A 21,315-nucleotide genomic window follows, 5' to 3' on the forward strand; every position below is an offset into this window, starting at 1 on the left:
CCTGCTGGACAGACGTGACCGGAGGAAATCCACTCATTGTGACCCCCGGCCGTCTCTCTCTTCCCTTTCCTCTCTATATGGACATTTTCCTCCACGCAGTCCCCGGATCAGCGCAGGCTGTTGGACACCGTCGGCCACTGGCGCACGAACTGGGAAAAGTCATTCGCTCCACTTCCTCTTGAACCTTTGTTACGCCGTCAAGCCCAGGAAGAGCTTGTGTGAATAACTAATAACAGCTCTAATCATGTGTGTAAAACAAAAACAGTGCGGCTGCCTTTAATTTGTAAGTACAATCAACTTGGATGTTTGTAATTTCAACTTAAATTACATTAAACTGACTTAAAAAATTCGTTGAATCTTGGATAGCTTATAAATGTACTCATTTTGATGAGTTAAAGCAATGTAATGTTGTCATAGAAGTTTTTACAGTGCAAGTAAAATGTGACTAAAGTTGTTTCTACACTTCTACAGAAAAAAATTAGGACTTTTGCTAATTTAATTTTAAGGTGATGTAGTTGCACGTCACTGCATGTACTTACTATAGTAATAACAGTAAATGATGCATAATTACAAGTAACTAACCCTAAACCAAACACTAACCGTTGCTCTATACATAAATAGTTCATAAATATTACTCAGAACTTATTTGAGTATGTAAACATTACCTTAAAATAAAGAATAAAGTGTAATATATATATATAAATATACATACACATATATATATATAATTAGTAATACTTGATATTTTTAATGGTTTAAAAGACTCAAAACTTTGACTCAAAAAGACTCAAAAGTGTATATATAAACTTTTTAGGCAATTGACTCAAAATATCACTTTAAACGTTCATTAATGTCATTTATTGTGGTGAATCTGAATATGACAATTTTGTCAACCAAAATGTGATTTAAAGAAAGAAAAAAAAAACGGAAGAAAAAAAATCTAAAGTCAATACTCCCATAAGCATTGTTCCCATCTACAGTCTTGCTCCTCACATCAATCGCTGGACACTTGTTTGATGTGGTAAAGTCCTGCGTGTTTTGGAGAGGAGCGCAGACAGTGATTGGAGAGGGTGGGACTCCAGCAAGTGCGCTTTATCCTTCCTCTCCAAACACGAGCCAGGTACACACCGATCTGACAGCCCACCGCAGACAGCCTTCAGCGAATCCACCGAATAACGGTAAGACAAAAGTCTGCTTAATTCCTCGACTGGTGTTTTGTTGTAGTAAATGGGTTTATAGGACAGTTTCTGAGCGCGTAAAACACGCGTGCGCTTCGCTCTCAACTTGCTTTTTGGATCAGGATGAATCGCGCCGTTCTTCACAAAGCTCAAAACTGACACACTGTGAGGAATCTGAATGTGGCGTTTTGGTAATAATAACAGTCTTTTCATCTGAGAAAAGTTTATTTTTAAACGTTTTACAACTTTATCACTTCTAATGTGACTTTTGAAGTCTAATGTTTGTCTTTGTAAACTGTATGAAGAAAAAGGGAAGATGTTTTTCGATTTTACATTCTGTATGTTTAAAATGTTATTAAAATTGCATGAAATTGATATACAAATAATTTGCATACAGGCTACTAATCTATAAAAGCACATGCAATATTAAAAATTAAAGTTAGATTCTGTTCTATATTTGCTATTTTGAATAGTGACATTAAATAAGAGACTGTTGTGGTAACCTCGGGAAGATCAATCTGTGACTGTCAACTCAACCTTTGACTGAGAGTCACATCAGTTGCCACACTCTCTAAGCACTTCAAGATGTTCACTCTCTCTCTTACACACACACACACACACACACTGCTGTTTGAGGTGAATCTTCAGTTGTTGGCCAGCTTGTCCATGTGTGTGCATCATGAACTCCCTCCAGAAACTGAACCCTCACAGCTGGGCTCCAGCTCCTGCTAATGCCCAGTTACTCTAGTAAAACAGTGATAAAGCGCTGGCAGTCAGAGGACACTGACAGCATGAGAGGGGCGGGGGAAGAAGAGACACACACCAGGCACTGGACTGTCTCTGGAGAGGTCAATCTTTAGCATTGCTCTACAATTAAGCGACTTTGCCATGATAAAAAAGCGACTTTTTTTGACTGATCTGTAGTCAGATCACTATATATCATACTCCTTTCGTTGTCTGACAGAAAATATGTAAATGAGAACAGCTTTATTAAACATTTGATTATACCCTATAGAGTAAAATACAGTGTGAGCACAGATTAGGAGAGAAAACAAATGCAAAGAGGTGGCGCATTACGTCATCTAGTGACATTTAACAACTTTTTTGAGCAGCTACTTTCCATTAAAAGTAGTTGGCAACACTAGATACTATTATTATTTATTACTACTATATTGAAACCAATTAATCCTTCCATATCTGGCTGTTTCGATATTTTCAGCCGATAACCTGCTTGGTGATGAACAAGATCTATTCTGTTTTAAAAATTTTGAGTGTGTATTTGAGTTAATATTTAGGCTACTCATAACTGTTTATATGTGTATATTTTAAATTATTAAAACATTTAAATATGTATACATGTTTGATATCCAATTTTTACAGGTGTGTCCTACAGGTGAGTATGCAATAAAGTTTTCTGTTAGGGTTAGGTTATAGTACTGTATTTAAACCCTAAAAGAAGATTAAGCAATGTCCAAATTTAGATAGCTAAGCAAACTTCTGTCGGTATCTAACTAACGACCCGTGTCAGCTTACCACTATTTTTATTAATTTATTATTATTTTAAAATGGACAGAGTCACTAAACAATTGCACAATCACTCCGTGTTTTCTTTTGCAGTCATGTAAATATAAAACGTATGATGACTCTGCTGTGATTCATCTGATCACCACCCAGTCCGTTTGATTAAGCAACATAACATTGCAATAGATTAACGCTCTATCGCTTCACCATCAGTTCCCGCCCTTCTGCTGCGTTCGGGTCACCCCGTGTCATTTATATGTTTGAGTGGCAGGTTATTACTGATCCAGGTTAACCGCACGCCTGGCGGAGGCTTGTCTCTCGGATAAACAGTGTCTGATGGATTGAGGTCTGTGCCCTCTCGTGTGGTCATGTGTGTGTCTTGTCCGCAGGCCTCCATCACTGCAGATCCAGCTCGTAGGATGAGTTACTACTTGGATCCAGTTTCCTCCTGTCAGGCTCTTCACCCGCCTGACTGTCTGGGTGTAATGGTAAGACCCCTCACCTTTCTCCATAAATCACCCCCGTTTGGCCGGAGCTGCCCACACCAGCCATGTGTAAGAAGCAAGTGAACACACACCTCTGTTTGAAGGATTGCTTGAGTCTGCGTTAAAGCAAACAAAAACCCAGAATCTGTTTGCATGACATTCAGTTCCTGATATTCGAATGTATTTATGCCAAATGTTGGTTAATACAAACATTAATTTCCACTCGCTCCTCTTTTTCTTTAGTTTATAGTGATGCACTTACAACGGAAGTGAATGGGGCAATTCACACGCATTAAGATACTTCAATAATATGGCCACAATAAATTAACTTGACTTTCTACAGTTTCAAGGTTTAAAATTGCACGTCATTTTATCCAAAAATAAGTAAACAAATAGAATTTAAATAGTTTTTCAGCTGAAATAATATGTTTAGTAAGTATTAATTTCATTTTCAAGGACTCTTCAGTTACCTCTTTCCTTTGTTCTAGTTTTCCCGCCACTATAGTTGTCATGGAAACTCATTTAACAAGCACACCTGTTTATTATTAAGTTTGTCACCTTGTGTATTTAAGTTCCTCTTTTCCTCACAGTCACACACTGTTTCATTTGTGCTCGTTGTTATTGCAGTGCCTGAGTTTTCTTTGTTAATAAATCAAATTATATTTGAGTCTACTTCGCAGAGATAGGGTACGTTTACACGACGACGATATGCCAACGCTATCTCACGACCAATTCGTACGAGTGATTAAAAGGTGGCTAATTCGTACTAATTCATACGACCTCACTCGTACGAATTCGTACGATTTGTCTAAACCCACGTGATGGGTAGGTTTAGGGGCGGGGTCAGGGGTAGGTCATTCGTCCGAATTCATACGAATTTGGTAACTCGTAAAATATGTACGAATTAGCAAAAATCGTACGAATTTGTACGAGTGAGGTCGTATGAATAAGTACGAATTAGCCACCTCGTAAAATTCGTACGAATTGCCGTGAGATCGGGCTGGATATGCTTAAAACGGAGAAGTTTTTCCTTTGAGTTTTCCGCGTACAGACGACACCATTGTCGAAACGATCCCCATTCACACGGATCCGCGAAAAAGACTAAAAACGCTGTATTCTGCTGCCAGGCCATTAGATGGCGATTGAAACACTTAAGAGATCTTCAGAGATTCGCGGTTTTGTTGTTTACACGGAGAGCCTTTTCAAAAACGTGCACTTTGAAACCCGTTTTCAAAAGTTTGCGTTTTCAGGCCCCCAGAACGCCATTATCGTGTAAACGAACGGCCAAAACGCATAACATTTTTTACGTTTTTAGTTGAAAACGATGTTGTGTAAGCCTATGTGTAAGCATTAATTAAATCATCCAAAAACTGGTGCCAGTCACTTCCATTTTAACTGCATATTTGTAATCTTGATTTTTTTTTTTAAGAAAAAGAGGGACGGATAATTTTTTTTGCTGTCGATTGAGCTTAACGTGTATTGACAATCCCTTTACATGTTCATTTTTCAATTAAATCAGAAAGCTCATTTAAAGCATATCTTTATTTTATGCCTTATGTCACAAGAGTGATATTCTAGCCCTGTCACTTCACGTTTCTCGCATCCATGGCTTTCGTATGCATTTGCCTGAGCAGATGCAAAAGCAGCAGACAGGTGAATAGCAAAGGTATTAAATCGAATGTGAACCCAGGGGTGACACCAAATCTACCCCTGAACATTGTTTGAACACAGAACGCTGCGCGTGTGGCTCGAGAGCTACGGGCTTTTCTCGGTGAGAAGATTTGAATAAATGCACAATACACAAGGTGAAAGAAGAATTAGTATGGGAATGCTTAAAGGGAAAAAAACATTTACCTCCTTTTAACCCCCATCCACCCCGTCTAAGGGTTAGTGGGGTCAAGGTAGTTTGTTGGGCGCTTGTAAAAAGGGAACATTTTAACAGTCCTGGCGAGGAGTCAGACGGGGCATATTGGGATTCTGCGCAGGTGAGTGCAGAATCAAAGGTGTCTAATAAAGATTCAGGGAGGACATTCAGCCATCAGTATGCACAGACAGGGCTGTTAGTCTTTGAGCCGGAAAGGGTCGCATGCTAATCCACAGCGACTCGGCGTTCAGCTAATCTGCTCAGGTGGCCTCGTGGCTTTTGAAATCGAGACGCTTGTCTCCCTCTGTGGTCAAAGGCTATGCGGAGGGGGCTTCCCTCCCGGTTCATTCATTTACATGCGCCGAAGAAGAAAAGACATTCTCTGATCTCATCTCCCCTCTGAACATCCCCTCCACCCCTCTCTCGCTCACGAGGAACCTGAGGAAGACATACACATATTGTTTGTGTCATTAGCACTACAGTCTAAAAGAACAAGATTGTCTTGTGTCACCGTTTCTGCTTAAGTGTCTGTTAACACGACACACTTAATTTGTTTTGAGGGTCGTACGAGAGCATTCTATAAAAATCCACTTCATCACGGAATCCACTCTTCTGTTCAGACGTGTCCCATTTGCATTCAGGTTCTTTGGGTTGCAAAGCACATTGTAAAAATAATGAGTTACCTCTGGGATTGTGAACTGCATCCGAAAAGCATGCAGAAATCAATCAATCAATAAATAAATAATGCAATTCGGAAATAAATAGTGTGTCCTTCACTTGCAAGTGCATTCTTTCACTGAAACGGATGGAACACATTATACTAAAATACTCCATCAATGCTGCCACACTAACACAGTCTCATCCCAAGACGTCATATGACTGACGCTTTTGACCATACGTCAACATCCGACGTTTTGGGGTACCCTTTAACGTCAGTTAGATGACGATCCTTGGGGGGGGGGATTGGGGCAGGGGGAGCATTGCCCCCCCTGGTGGCTGAAACCCGTTTAAATTTTTTTTTTGCATTGTTAAAAAAAATATATATTATACATATTTTAAATAACACAAAACAACTAAATGGTGGTAGGTAATACACATCTGATTTTATATACTGCTTTAGTAAAAAAAAAACTGCAATGGAAACAGGTTTTGCGCATTTACAGTCAGCTGACTTAGAGAAGACGCGGGGATAATAATAATAATTATCATCATTATTATAACATTTATTAGGCTACATATGTAGAAGACGCTTGTCAAAAAAAAGGAACAAAGCAATTCGTCACATATCATTCATAATACAGGGCTAAGATGATCACAAATAGGCTAAACAAGATTTTGACGCATATTCAAGTGTTTGTGCGGAATACGCGCACTGGATGGCACGGAGGCGCGGGGCGCGGGCGCGAACACTTGCATTTTCCTATCAACAGTGGAAACAACTTAAAATAGGCTAGCCTACTCTATCATTTCTGGTCATACAGAAAATAATAATACATTATTCGCAACTACTTTTATTTGTGTACACTCACAATAACAAGAAAACGTTGTGCTTTTGATAAATAAAATAAAACAATCAGGCGCGCTTCATGGTCTCCGTGAACTGAAGCGCTATAACTGAAACAAAATAGCCTAAGCTAAAGCTTGAAATGTCCACTTTAAAACGAACAAATTCGAATCGAAAGCTAATACCTTCTGATTATGTAATCCGTATGAGAGGTGCATTTCTCTCTAAAGGTGCATCCGCCTTACAGCGGAGATGGAGATATGTTTTAGCCGACACTGATTTTTTATTAATAAACAATTAAAATGCCTTGTTATTTTTTCAGACACATTTATTAATTATTATAGCCTATAACTCACCTATAAATCACCTTTCTGTAGCCTGTGGTTATCTTCTCATTCAGCACTACGGGAAAAATATTTCCAGGTTCTAATTTGGCCTTAGAAAACCAGTTAAATCTACATTTTTTTTTCATATTAATTTGTCAATATTTTAAATGTTTAATAAAGGGGCAAAAAGTCATAAACAAAAATCTGAAAATTCGTCCATATTATTTATTTTGCGCAGCATTTGGTGTGTAGCAGTTCAAATTAAAATTTGGTGTTCGACTTTGCGTTTTAAAAATACAACCGTTTATTTTTCGTTTTGCAATTACGGGTTAAATAAGGAAAAACGAATGGACACAAAAGGTACACTGACCGTTTGGACATAATACGAGACAGAGTTCTTTATTAAATTCATAAAAGAAACAATAATTAAAGGAATACTGGATTCTAAACCTCAAAGAAATGCCACAATCAAGACCTCGGAGCAGAAATGAGGGAGAAACAGCCAGGAACTCTTAGGCTATAGGCTATGTGCCGTTCGCAGTATAAGGGTCTGCCATTAATGCTTGGATAACACCACGTCTCCTTCCATTAATAATAATAATGTCTAGTGCGGTGGCTGTGATATAGCCTAGGCTTTAAACCTACCAACATCCGTTTACCATGATTTTTGGAATGACTTATCGCGAGAGGAAAAAAATACATTTTAGTCGCATAACATCGGTTAATTAATGGAAACGCCGTCATTTCGCAATAGTTTTTTTATTGACATTTAGAAAAAGTCGCAAAGGTTTTGCGCAAATCTGTAATGGAAACGCGCCTAATGATTACTAAATGAATGAATGAATGCTACAATGATTTTTTTTTTGCCCCCCCCTGGCTCGAATGTCAAACTCCGCCTATGCGCACATGGCATCCTTTAGCATGAATATGAGACGCAGAACCCAAGGCGTCATACAGGTGACGCTCGTCTAAATCCAACGCACATGGCATCGTTTAGCGTGAATATCAGACGCAGATCCCAAGGCGTCATAACCGTACCCTACCCCAGACCTAAACCTACCCATAACAGTGCGTGTTATATTGACGCTAAAGGATGCCATGTGCGTAAGATTTCGACGAAATGTCATATGGCGTCACCTATATGACGCCAAAGGATGAGAATGCGTTGGTCATTCATACGAATTAGCCACCTCGTAAAATACGTACGAATTGCCGTGAGAATGGGTGAATACTCCATCAATGCTGCAACAGCACTACTGCATCTACAGGACAAGTCCGATTCCCCAACAAATGAGCCAGTTCTCTTAAGTCTGAATGACGACCTTTTTATTATTTTGCCAATGCGGAAGGAACACCGAGTTTCCAGCACTACTTATTCAATGGCGCATCAACAGCATACAACAGCGGGAAACAGACAGCACAACCCTTGCAGTAATATTGTTGAATTAATCTTATGAGTCGGTTTTTCTTAGTGAGTCAAAGAACACATACAACACATGGCACTTCCCCGCCATTGACAGAAATTTCCGGCTAACCATGTTTTCACTTTTATATGGTAGGGGGCGCTATTACACATCTTCTGAAAGAGTACTGAATCTCCTGATCAAAACACTGGCGAAGAAGAAGCAGAAACAAGCGATAGAAGCATTGCTTATGCACATGTAAAATAACACAACCATCAAACATTAAACAGCATATAATTCAAAACTGCCTGATGTCACTGAATGAAATATCGACCCAGGACGAGCTACACGACTGTGAATCTTTGGTGGTGTTAATGGACTCATATAAATATACAACAAAATATTCTGGGGGCCATGACACTTTTGTGAAAATGCTCATAAATACTGGCAGTGGCTGGCAACTTCTTTTTTGAAGTTGGGGAACAAGTTAATGCGCAAATAGTTTAATTGTTACAGAATGAAAGATGCTTACGAGTTCGATCTTTTCAGTGAAGTGCACAAGACCGTAAGTGCATATGAAGTGTGTATTTTGGTCCGGGCCAAACAGAGAGAGAGCAACAGTGCAGTCTGATTCACGAACAAATGACCCTTATGAGTCGGTTCTTTTAAACGAATCAAAAAACCGAAAGCTCAACCACTGTAGTGATCCCTGAACGACTGATTCTTACAAAAGGGTTCTTTTAGCGAATTAAAAAACATACAGCACAACCAGTGTGACTCTTATGAGCTCGTTCTTTTTGGTGAATTAAACACGTCCCAACTAACTAAAATCTAAATGATTGTAGTTACTGATTGTACATATGACAATGTGTTGTTAAATATGCATTTGGTAGACGTTTTCAAAGACACTTACAATGTTTTCTTTTTTAAGATGCCCCATGCATTTTATTAGTTCAGTATTGTTAAGGCAAAATTATTAGATTGCGTTCATGATGCCTCTAAAAAAAACTGTGAAAAGTTTGAGTACCAAACTATTTATGCCTTAGAAAGTTCTAAATGAACAGTTAATGGATCTGGTAAATCATTATGGAATCGGAACCACAATCACCAAATGATTGATCTAGTTTTCTCCTTGTCCAACTTGCATTATCTTGGCTCCCTGATTTAGCCATGTCAATGGGGGCAGGGGTGGCATTGCCCTTTGTATCCCTCCTGTTCCCCATAAATCCTACAGCCGTCCTCCCGGCTTCCTCCGTCTCTCCCTCAACCCTCGCCTATATCTCTCTCCGCTCTCGACTTCTCGTCTCCAGTCCCCGCGACTCCAGCGATGGACTCTCAGACAGAGTAACCCTGATCCCCTCCAGCCCCCCACCAATCCTCCACGAGCACAGCTCTATAAAGCAGGTCTCGCTGATAACCTCAGTCTTGCCTGAACAGCAGCTTTATCAGATGAGCAGTCCGTCAGGCTGTGGCGCTTCCACTCACTAAACACTGGAGACTCAGAGACCACTTCACACACGCTATCTGTTGAAGAGGAATATATCAGTGGACATACTTTCTCGTTCTTCTTGTCTTTACATTCTTCAACATGCATGGCACTTTTATGCATCTCTTATGCTTGAAGATTTAGAAAATGAAAGTTATGTGGACTTATTTTAAGTAAATGTGGACTGGGGGTCAAGCTCCAAAATGACCAGAAAGCAGGATTAAAGTATTAAAAAAGTGGCACAACTGATTTATGACTTATACATCGTCAATAGTTTTGTGTGATGAAAAGATTCTTGACGTCATGAAAAGTAGCTGAACGAATCATTATTTTCTTTCCTTTTACATTTAAAAAAAAAATCCAGTTCTCTAAACTGGTTCAAATGTACGGAAGCGTATAGCATTCACTTGAGGAAAAAAATCTGTTTTTCTGAATTAACAAGTTAATTATCTCAGAATTACGAGATAATTTTTCATGGAAAAAAAGTTTTTGCTCTGTTTTTCTGAATTAATGACTTAATTATCTCAAAATTATGAGTAACTCGTTAATTCAGAAAAACAGAGCAAAAACTTTTTTTCCATGAAAAAATATCTCGTAATTCCAACCCGATCTCACGACCAATTCGTCCGAATTTGACGAGTGATTAAAAGATGGCTAATTCGTAACAATTCGTACGACCTCAATCGTACGAATTAGTACGATTTTTGCTAAAACGTACATATTTGACGAATTGCCCAATTCGTATGAATTCGTACGAATGACCTACCCCTGACCCCGCCCCTAAACCTACCCATCACGTGGGTTTAGACAAATCGTACAAATTCGTACGAATGAGGTCGTACGAATTCGTACGAATTAGCCATCTTTTAATCACTCGTCAAATTCGGACGAATTGGTCGTGAGATAGCGTTGGTAATTCTGAGATAATTAACTCGTTAATTCAGAAAAACAGAGTAGATTTTTTTCCCTCAAATGAATGCAATACGCTTCCGTAAATTTCAAAATTGAGTTAATGATCCGGTCACTGCATTTAAAATGACACGATTATTAATGAATATGTCTTAAATGTTGGTCTATCGTATGACTTTAAATAATTTTCAGTATGCTGCAATACTTTTAAAACTCCAGTCTCTTTTACACATTGCTACATGTACTTTGTACATGTACAAATTATGCATATTTACAACTATAACTAACCCTAAACCAAACTCTAACTGTAACTCTATAGTAAGTACATGTAGTTAAGTACAATGTAACCACGTCACCTTACAATAAAGTGTTACTTCATACTCAGATTATTGTGATTTCATGCACTGAAAAAAAAGTGTAAGATTTAAAACAATTTTCGCTCAGAAATTGTAGTAAATTTCACAAATAATTACCAAGAAACAGCATGAAATAAATTAATTATTCATAGATTTTGGATTGTATAAGTGTTATGTGTCATTTATAATGTCTGCTATGCTATAAGTTATGTTATTCAATTTTGAGCTTTAAAAAATGGCTGGATAATGCTGTATCTTTCATTTTACAGTCACATATATACAGATGCTCTAAATGAACTATGGCACCTGTGGCAGAACACACGTCAAATCACTATTTGCACCGCAACCAGTCATGCTGAACACTTTGGTCTTGATAAATCGTATCAAAGAGAGCTTGCAGCTTCATTGGAATGGAAACCTCTCTTATTTGCAGACAGATCACATTTCAGACAGATAAATCTAGAGCAGACGTATGCGCTTGCCCTGCATTAATGCTGATTTATTCACCACAAAGATGCTTTAGATATGCCGATACCAGTTAACCTGTTCCTGTACCCAGCAGCTCACAACATGAATCAAAACCCCACCGAAAATGGGACATGATTTTTGAGTCATGCGTGCGGCTCTAGATTGCATATCAGTTTTCTAAAGCAAAGTGAACAAGAATGCACAATAGTCTGAAGGTCCGTTACGCTTTGGTCACAAAAACCGCATTGTTTCGTCAATCTTAAACATTCTTTTCAAGAAGCTAACCGAGACTGTCAACAACCCAAGGACAATGACTATTTACTGTACGCTCACAATCTTCTGCACAATTACATGTGATGGCATGTGCTTTAGGCCAAAGGAAGTTGATTTGCCTATTTCAATGGACCTTTATGTTACAAATTCCCTTAGAATAGCCTGTATTCAGAAAACATCCCGCTGACGAAGAACTGTTCGGGGTTGGCTGGATTTTATTTAGATTTTTTAGTGGTTAATACAATTACAGCATGAATCAACAATTAGCTTATCCATGTTTACCGGCTTTTTTATTGGTATATTAAAGGCCAGAGTTGATCCTTGATCAGCATACTTTCTGAAAAAAACAGAAAACATTGATTGATATTTTAGTTTAGACTCATAAATAATCAGCCATTTGTTTTGTTTTGAGTATATCATGAGAAATCAAACTTTCCTCTGAGATAAAAGAGCTTGATGTACTATGAAAACATACAAAACGATAGAAATGCGGTTGACTTTGTTTTAGGAAAATGAAATCATTACAATCTGACTTTAACTGGTGATGCGCCAGCACAGATTGTTTCACGCAGAGAGCCTAGCTGTTATTGAAGAAAAGGGCATTTGAACACTATATTGGAGCTGACAGAAAACCCTACAGCCTACAGTAACATATGCAAATGTTTCTTAAAACAAAAAAACAAAAAAAACATCACTAACTGTGACGATCAGCAGTTGTAGTGCCCTCGAGAGCCTCTGGAGGGCACTCTCACATTGTTTTATGTTTTCCCCATGGACTCATTATGTTTTATTATGTTCAGCTGTGTTTCATTATTGGTGATTGAGCTCCTGATTTAAACCTGTGTTTCTCCTTTGTCCTTTGCGAAGTCTTGTTACACTGTAAGCGTGCATCTCTGAGCATTATTCCTTGTTTTAGTATTCCGTGTTTCCCTGGACTCCTGATCTTTGCCTGTTACCTGGACTGTTTGAACCTGTGCTGCCTGCCTCGACCTAAGCCTGTTTTGACCACGAGTTTCCTCATTGCCCCTTTTTGAACTGTCTGCTTGAGTTTATGTCTGCTTGGCTTTAAGTTTAAATAAAGTGCTGCACATGGATCCGACCGCCTCTGTCCGTACGTTACAGAAGACTTCGCCTAACGAGGATCCAGCAGACTTTCAGCATCTATCCACCGTGGTCAAGACTCGAGCTTCCATGCTAGCCTCTCATCACTTACAGCTGACGGGACTAACCTCTCTCCTCGATGAACTAGCAAGCTCCATACTAACGTTATCTCCGCAGAGCTCAAGCACAGCCGCTAATCTAGCCAGAGCTCCCGCTGCACCTGTTCCACCGCAAACCAGTGTGAGTACTGCATCTAACTATTCCAGTCAGTCATTTCCTGAAAAGTTTGATGGCTCACCTGTGGCGTGTGAAGGATTTCTTCAGCAGTGCAGTTTGTACATGAATCATTATCCCCAGTTTTACACCTCGGGTAACGACCGCGTTTCCCTCATCTGCTCACTGCTCACTGGAAAGGCTCTGGAGTGGGCAGGCGCGCTCTGGGAACCAGGTCGGATGTCGTTCCCTTCTTATGAGGTATTTATCGCCCTATTCAGAGAGGCTTTTGAACTCCCCGCAGAAGAGGAGGATCCCGAGGAACTGCTCTTGTCTCTGCGTCGGGGAGGTTCGTATGCGGCGGATTTCTCTCACTCATTCCGCACGCCGCTAAAGCCTCAGCTCGCCAAACTGTTTGATCCTCCCTTGAGGACCGTCAGAGGGGCTTTCAAGTTTATCGTTCCTGCCAAACCCACTCATCGTATCGGACCCCTCGAGCCCGTATTCCGCACTGGTTTTGTTGAACTTGCTAATCCAGATACAGCGGAGGTTTCGCCGGCCGAACTGGAGTTTGAGCACGTGCCATCCGACTCTAAAGAATCGAATCCCGAGTCAAGTGAATCTAGCCCCGAATCAAGTCCCGAGTCAAGTGCCGAGTCAAGTGAGTCAAGTGAGTCAAGTGAGTCAAGTGAGTCAAGTGAGTCAAGTGAGTCAAGTGCCGCCGAGTCAAGTTCCAAGTCAAGTGAGTCCAGCCAAGTGAAAGTTTCAAGCCCAGTGAAGCGCCGTCGCAGGAGGAGGAGGAGGAGGACTCGTTTGGCTCGCCAGGCTCCGGAAGGCGTTCCCAGATGCCTCGCCCTGCCGGCCCCGCCTCTGCGCCTCGCCCTGCCGGCCCCGCCTCTGCGCCTCGCCCTGCCGGTCCCGCCTCTGCGCCTCGCCCTGCCGGCCCCGCCTCTGCGCCTCGCCCTGCCGGCCCCGCCTCTGCGCCTCGCCCTGCCGGCCCCGCCTCTGCGCCTCGCCCTGCCGGCCCCGCCTCTGCGCCTCGCCCTGCCGGCCCCGCCTCTGCGCCTCGCCCTGCCGGCCCCGCCTCTGCGCCTCGCCCTGCCTGCGCCCTTCAAGTTCCGGGAGGGCTTTCCTGAACCTGTGAATTTCCCCAAGTATTTTTTTGGGGGGGGCAGTAGGTACTCTGTGAGGGCCATGGAGGTGACGCTGACATGGACCTCGTCTGAGTCTGCTCCGCCCTCGTCTGAGTCTGCTCCGCCCTCGTCTCCCTCCGAGTCTGCTCCGCCCTCGTCTGAGTCTGCTCCGCCCTCGTCTCCGTCCGAGTCTGCTCCGTCCTGGTCCCCTTCCAAGTGTGTTCAACCCTGGTCTCCTGTCAAGTGTGTTCAACCCTGGTCTCCTGTCAAGTGTGTTCAACCCTGGTCTCCTGTCAAGTGTGTTCAACCCTGGTCTCCTGTCAAGTGTGTTCAACCCTGGTCTCCTGTCAAGTGTGTTCCACCCTGGTTGTCTTCGACGCGTGCCCCGCTGTGGTCTCTAGGCCCGAGGCCTCTCCATGTGCCTTGCCTCCTGCCTCTCCACGGGCCTGGCCCTCCATCCCAGCCCCCGTTGACCTCCCCCCGGAGCTCTTAGGAGCGTCTGGAAGCCGCTCCTTAGAGGGGGGGTTATGTGACGATCAGCAGTTGTAGTGCCCTCGAGAGCCTCTGGAGGGCACTCTCACATTGTTTTATGTTTTCCCCATGGACTCATTATGTTTTATTATGTTCAGCTGTGTTTCATTATTGGTGATTGAGCTCCTGATTTAAACCTGTGTTTCTCCTTTGTCCTTTGCGAAGTCTTGTTACACTGTAAGCGTGCATCTCTGAGCATTATTCCTTGTTTTAGTATTCCGTGTTTCCCTGGACTCCTGATCTTTGCCTGTTACCTGGACTGTTTGAACCTGTGCTGCCTGCCTCGACCTAAGCCTGTTTTGACCACGAGTTTCCTCATTGCCCCTTTTTGAACTGTCTGCTTGAGTTTATGTCTGCTTGGCTTTAAGTTTAAATAAAGTGCTGCACATGGATCCGACCGCCTCTGTCCGTACGTTACACTAACATTATAAGAGGACTTTAGGAAAATCCAAAACTAAACAAAATGTGGTATGACCCCAATAAGGAACCGGTTGACTCAGCAGTTCTCTATGTGTCTCTTCTTTGAGCGTGTGACTTCCCCTTCTCCTGGCCTGACGTCAGAGTCCCACCGAGATCAAAAGAGTGAAAATGCTTCTTAAGCGCTTTGCCTCGACAGAAACTCAATCTGCCTCGGGCCACACAGGGAATTTCATATGTAAAAATCTTTGCTGATCACCGGTGGCAAGCGGTCATGAATGAAACCCCTTGAAAGAGAAGAGAGCCTTGACACACACAAACGTAATTTATTTCCATCACTATTCTGTGCTTGAAGTGCTGCAAAATTAACCAACTGTGGCTTTCCCAATATAAATGAGCATGCCAGCTGTATTGTTTGCCCAGGAGTGTTTGAACACAGTATTTGTGCGTCTGTTTGGTCCCTGTAGAGGACGAGTGGCGGGATGGCGGTGTCTCTGGTCCCTCATACGCAGTCTCCTGCAGTTTTCCACCCAGCTCCAGCCAGACCCCTGTACGGCCAGCACATCCCCCTGCAGGAGGTGCCCACAGGACCCGAATACTGCCATAACGGTACGAGACCAGTCTTATTAAGATTATCATCACTGTTATTCAGCAAGGATGTGTTCAATACAAGTAATAGTAACGATTTATATTGTTAGAAAATATTTTTATTTTGAATAAATGCTTCTTTTTAACATATTATTCATCAACGTATCCTAAAAAAGGCATCACAGGTTTCAAATAAATATTAAGCAGCACAACTGTTTCCGACATTGACAATAACTGAGTACAAATCTGCATATTAGAGTGATTTCTGAAGGATCGTGTGACACTGGAGACTGATGCTGAAAATTCAGCTTTGCATCACAGATATAAATTGTGTTTTAAATTATATTCAGATATTTTAAACTGTAATAATATTTCACAATATTACTGTTTTTTTTGATCAAATAAATTCAGGGTTGATAAACATAAGAGACTTCTTTCAAAAACTTTAAAAATAGCAAGCTTTCCAAAACATTTGACCTGTATATATATATGTTAATTTTTCTTTTTTTTAAATGAATTATATAATAATAATTAATTAAAACAAAAATTGTAATTAATTATTTAAATTGTTTAAGATATAAAATATTTAATTTATTATTATTATTTGATTATTTTATCTTCTTCTATATGCACATTTTACATGCACATGTAATTTCCAAATTTAAAAAGATGTCTTGTTATATACTTGCTCTCAACTTTTAAAATTGCTTTCCTTTTCGGCTGACATCACAAATCCCTCTCTATTGGTCCAGTCAATTCCTGATCGATAAAATCATTCCATCCCGTTTCACTGTAAAAGTTTCATATTTAAGAAGGGAATTGTGCTGCGAGTTTCACGTTGATTTTAAAGTGACTGTGGCATGTCTCAGAACGAGTTCAATGCACTCTTGACACAATATAAAGTTGAGGACTGTTTGGCGTAAAACAGATCTTTGTGTGTGCAACTGTGCAACGTGCATGTGCGCGCAAACACACACTTCAGTTTTTGAGGAGGAGGAAACTGTGAGGCATCTGGTAAAAGCATCTCTTTGGGGGTCAATGTCCCTGTCATCCCCCAGAGAACAATGTTTTCTCTGCCACACTCAGTGTGTGTGTGTGTGTGACGTTAGATGGGGGAGGTGACTACATGCTCTGGATTTTTTGTCCTGGACATTTTTTTTTAATGTTTATTCAAAATGAGTACATTCCTCCCAGTGTTTGACATCAGCCTCCCTGCTTTTCAAAATGCTGGAAAAAGTGGCGACATGCACCATCTGTATGTATAAGTGTGTGTGTGTTGGGGTGGACGCAGCAGTGGCACCAACTATCAGTTGACACCTCCCCAAACGGGACACAAGGCCACAAGGGTACAAGGGCGCAAGGGCTCAGTCGTTTTCCCAAGCCTCAGGGCCCCTCGGGGATCACGAGTGGGATCGGACCGGGTCGGGTTTGATGGGATTTGCTGATGTTTGTTGCTGGAGACACTCACTAAAAGCCTCCAGCTTCGCCTGAGTATGTTGCACCATCATAAACAATGTCCACTGGAAAGAAACGACCTCTTGAACCTTTTCTCCGAGGTGATGCGTGTGAGGGCCGAGCGCTGTGAACGTTCTGATGTTTGGTGTTTTATTTAATCCGACGGGCCCGTGTGTTTAGAGAGTGTTTAGGATGCTGACACGAGATCCAGAGATGCCGTTTCTCGGTTGTTTCTTTAGTCATGTGTGAGGCACAGTGTAGTCAAGTCTAAACCAGTGAACGAGCTCGCCTGTGTGAGACGGTAACCTCAAAACACACTCTTGAACTGTCATCCAAGCCACCGCATGCAGAAACCGTTGGACTGCGACAGCTGTTAGTCAGACTGAAACCCTCGTCTGGAGCCGTTACTTCTTACCTTATACTTTCATCTGAAGTCATCAGACATGCATGAAAACAGTTGGAATAATGCAAACTTAGTTTTTTTTAAAGAAAGGGTTGTTACTTTAATACACTTTTTGTTGGACCATTAAGAATATATTGAAATACATGACATAAAATATGAATCAGAACTTAGGTTAAAGTATGATTTAGTTTCCCATAAATGCTTGTCCGTATATTTGAACCATTTTTCAAAGTAGTGACTTCGATACCCAGTCGGTACTGACATTTTTTTAAATGTGATGATGCGATTTTGAGCGCTGTTGAACGGATTCCTAAACACCTCTGATTGGTCATTGTGTTCACGTGCTTAATATACATGTCTGTGATTGGCTGCAATGATCAACACTTCAGCGAGCGCTTACACAGATACACTCGGGAGCGTTTGAAAGCAGGCATTATCAGCGGATATATTAGGGATATATTGTTACACCCCTTTCAAAAACGTTTATTTACAACATGTTTTTGTTGAGTTGATAAAGAAATCGTATAAGAAATCCATATGAGTCGAACGGTTTAATCCAAGGTATAATATAAAGTATATTATTTCCATTTCCAGGTATAGTCATGCACGGTTATAACTAAATCGGTGCCTGACGTTATGATGTTAAGCGTTACCTCAAAGCTGACAGGCTGTTGTTATTGTTTTTTTCATTACGTACTTAGCCTATGTCTGTTTTTCCATAATTTTCATGACAGCAAATATATAGCGATCACACACTGTAAAAACAATCTGTAGAAATTATGAGTTTGTAACGACACGAGGTTGAGTAATGAAAGAATTTTCATTGTTAGGGGTGAACTATATATAGGCTACTTTTAAAGTATATTATTTCCATTATAAGTACTCTGTTTAAAAGAGTATGCTTCTTTTTCACAAGGAAAATCAGTTTGTTGTTTTAATACCCTGTTTATTGGCCCAGCCACTGCCTCGCCACACTAAACCGCATTTGAAAACTAGATTAAACTCTAGCAGAATCAGAGATTTGGCTTCCAATTGCGTTTCTAGAATTGCTAAACATTTTGCAGTTTTGTGATGCTCTCACTGCTCTCCTCTCCAAAGAACGAACGGCTCCACTTCGTCCACGCTGTGGTCATGCACTAGCCTGGTTAAAACCAGACCATTCTCAGTTGTAACTGAGTTATGGTCTGGCAAAGCGTCATAGACAAATCATTTCCAGAGGGGCGTCACCAACGGACGTCGCGGATAGACCTAAACCCAATCAGAGCGATGAAGGAGATGGCGTATGCAGAGCGGCGGAGAAACATCTCCGAGTGTTGTTCTTTGCGCGGTTTTTAACAAAAGGGAAACGTTCAAATCACTTAAAACAGACGCGATAGCTGATTCGAACGAGTGATGTTCGACGCCGGCATCCATCTTTGTAATGTAGGCTACAAAATCTGCTTCAAAATCCCAGCGCTGTCGTCATCGTGTAAAGCCCGCCCCAACGTTTCTGATTGGTGCCTCGATTCCGACGGATTGGAAATGGGCTTGAATGAGCTCTTTGCCAGACTAACTTTCAGGGCAAATCTAAATTTGCCGGAAGTTGTCTGGGTTTTCCCAGGCTAGTCATGCACGGTTATAACTAAATCGGTGCCTGACGTTATGATGTTAAGCGTTACCTCAAAGCTGACAGGCTGTTGTTGTTGTTTTTTTTTCATTACGTACTTAGCCTATGTCTGTTTTTCCATAATTTTCATGACAGCAAATATATAGCAATCACACACTGTAAAAACAATCTGTAGAAATTACAGTATTACTGGCAGCTGCTTGACAGTAACTTACTGTAGTTTTAAATTGATGTTATTTACTGGCAACAGTTTGTTCAAAGTTAACTGAACATTAAACATTAACAAGTCTTTATCTTTACAGAATAAAACTAAAATAACAGCCCCATGCAAAGCATTCTGGGAACCAAAATCTGAAGGAAAAAAAAACAGAAAAAGGTTGATGAAGATTTCTGGTTCCCAGAATGCTTTGCATTAGATTGTTATTTTACAGTTTTATTCAAAGACAAAGACTTGTTAATGTTTAATGTTCATTTAACTTTGAACAAACTGTTGCCAGTAAATATACATCAATTTAAATCTACAGTAAGTTACTGGGAAACAGTTGCATAACTACAGCTATTTTTTTTACAGTGCATGCACCGACTTATGTTTAATGAATCAGTGCCATATTGTTGCATATGAAGGTGTAATTTACTGCATGATTATTGTAGAAGCAGTCCGGCCTCTGGTTTCCAGGTGTGCCGTGCGACACACATCGACGCGCGCATGAACACATGTGTTCAGTCAGCTCCATTGTAGCGCTGCTTGTCCTGAATCTCTTTCAGCGCAGGTGCAGGCAGTTAAACCAGACTCGAGCTGGAAACGGCTCTGGTGTGTACTACACATATGCGACCTGTATGTGGAGGGAGAAAACTTGTGTCAGTTTTCTGTTGCACCTCAAGTCCATCAAGAAGGAATTGTTATGTACTATTCGGTGCTTTAGTAGACTTCTATTTAGCATGCAAGCAACCATGTAACAAATAGAGTAGACTCTTGCTCTGTACAGACCAGATGTGAATGATGCTTGTCAGAGAACACACAGTGTGCTTCTAAAGATAAGATATGCAACCATTATGCAATAACACTTTATTTTGATGGTCCACTTTAGACATTCCACTGACATGTCAACTAGTAGTCATTACAGTATTATTAGACTGTTTGTTTTATATCTGCTAACACTTTATTTTGACGCTCCTCAACAGACATTCTACTGACTAAGTAACTTTGCAAGTGCATGCGATCTTATTCTACTAACCCGAACCCTAATTTGATGTCACATTTAAAGTTAATACATTTTAAATCTAGTAAATTCAACTACATCAATGCAAATATGCGATTGCAAAAATAATTAAATAGATGGCCATGACATACAAGTTTCAATAGAAATGACAGTAAAGTATATTTTTGTTTCCCATTAATGCTTGTCAGCACATTCAGAAGAGCACTTTATCCATATTTCATAAGACAATAAAAATAATTATGAAATTACATATAGAGATGTACTGAAGTCCTAAGCAGAGCTTAACCTACAATTTATTTTTTTGATTAGGAAAGAAACAAAGAAAAAGTATAAAAAAAATAATAATAATATTTTCATTAAAATGTTATTTTACTAATTAATTTAGTGTATGCTAAGCTAGTACGCTGAACAGTCAGCTTGCAAAAAAAACATTTGTTTTACAACCACTTCTCTAATTCAGACTTTGTTGATCAACTTACACTGACACACAGAAAGACCTCTGACACAAATGTACACGCATATAAATACACTTTCTCACAGTTCCATCCCTTAAAATCACACAAGCACATCAGTGTGTGTGCGTGCGTGCGTGCGTGTGTGTGTGTGTGTGTGTGTGTGTGTGTGTGTGTGTGAGAGAGAGAGAGATAGAGAGAGATATTTGGCCACACTGACAGCTGTGTTGTGCAGCTCTGGCACCTCTGGCTTACATTGTATATGATTTGACAACTGGACATTTGAATTTAGGAAAACACTGCAGAACTGATGAGAAGTGTGTGTGTGTGTTTGTGTTTGTGTGTCTACACACATTGATGATGTTGTGTGGAATCACCTTTCAGTGTGTGTCTGTGTGTGTGTGTGTGTGTGTGTGTGTGTGT

General features: G+C 40.7%; 1 protein-coding gene across 4 annotated transcripts in view; it reads left to right on the forward strand.

The window, feature by feature from the left end:
• The first annotated feature begins 1,040 nt into the window (after positions 1–1,040).
• Positions 1,041–21,315, forward strand: part of ets1 (v-ets avian erythroblastosis virus E26 oncogene homolog 1) — a 51,483-nt gene continuing 31,208 nt past the window's right edge. For 2 of the 4 annotated variants that reach the window (XM_056234239.1, XM_056234242.1), the window contains exons 1-3: positions 1,042–1,178; positions 3,089–3,187; positions 15,636–15,777. In XM_056234239.1, coding sequence (XP_056090214.1) covers positions 3,119–3,187; positions 15,636–15,777 — 211 coding nt within the window. In that variant the 5' untranslated portion in view covers positions 1,042–1,178; positions 3,089–3,118. Of the gene's footprint in view, positions 1,179–3,088; positions 3,188–15,635; positions 15,778–21,315 lie in introns of all 4 variants that reach the window. The other 2 variants (XM_056234240.1, XM_056234241.1) reach the window with 2 other exon arrangements.

This window comes from Rhinichthys klamathensis, unplaced genomic scaffold, assembly GCF_029890125.1.
Source record: "Rhinichthys klamathensis goyatoka isolate OS25496 unplaced genomic scaffold, OSU_Roscu_1.1 h1tg000391l_1, whole genome shotgun sequence".
NCBI classification, from domain to species: domain Eukaryota; kingdom Metazoa; phylum Chordata; class Actinopteri; order Cypriniformes; family Leuciscidae; genus Rhinichthys; species Rhinichthys klamathensis.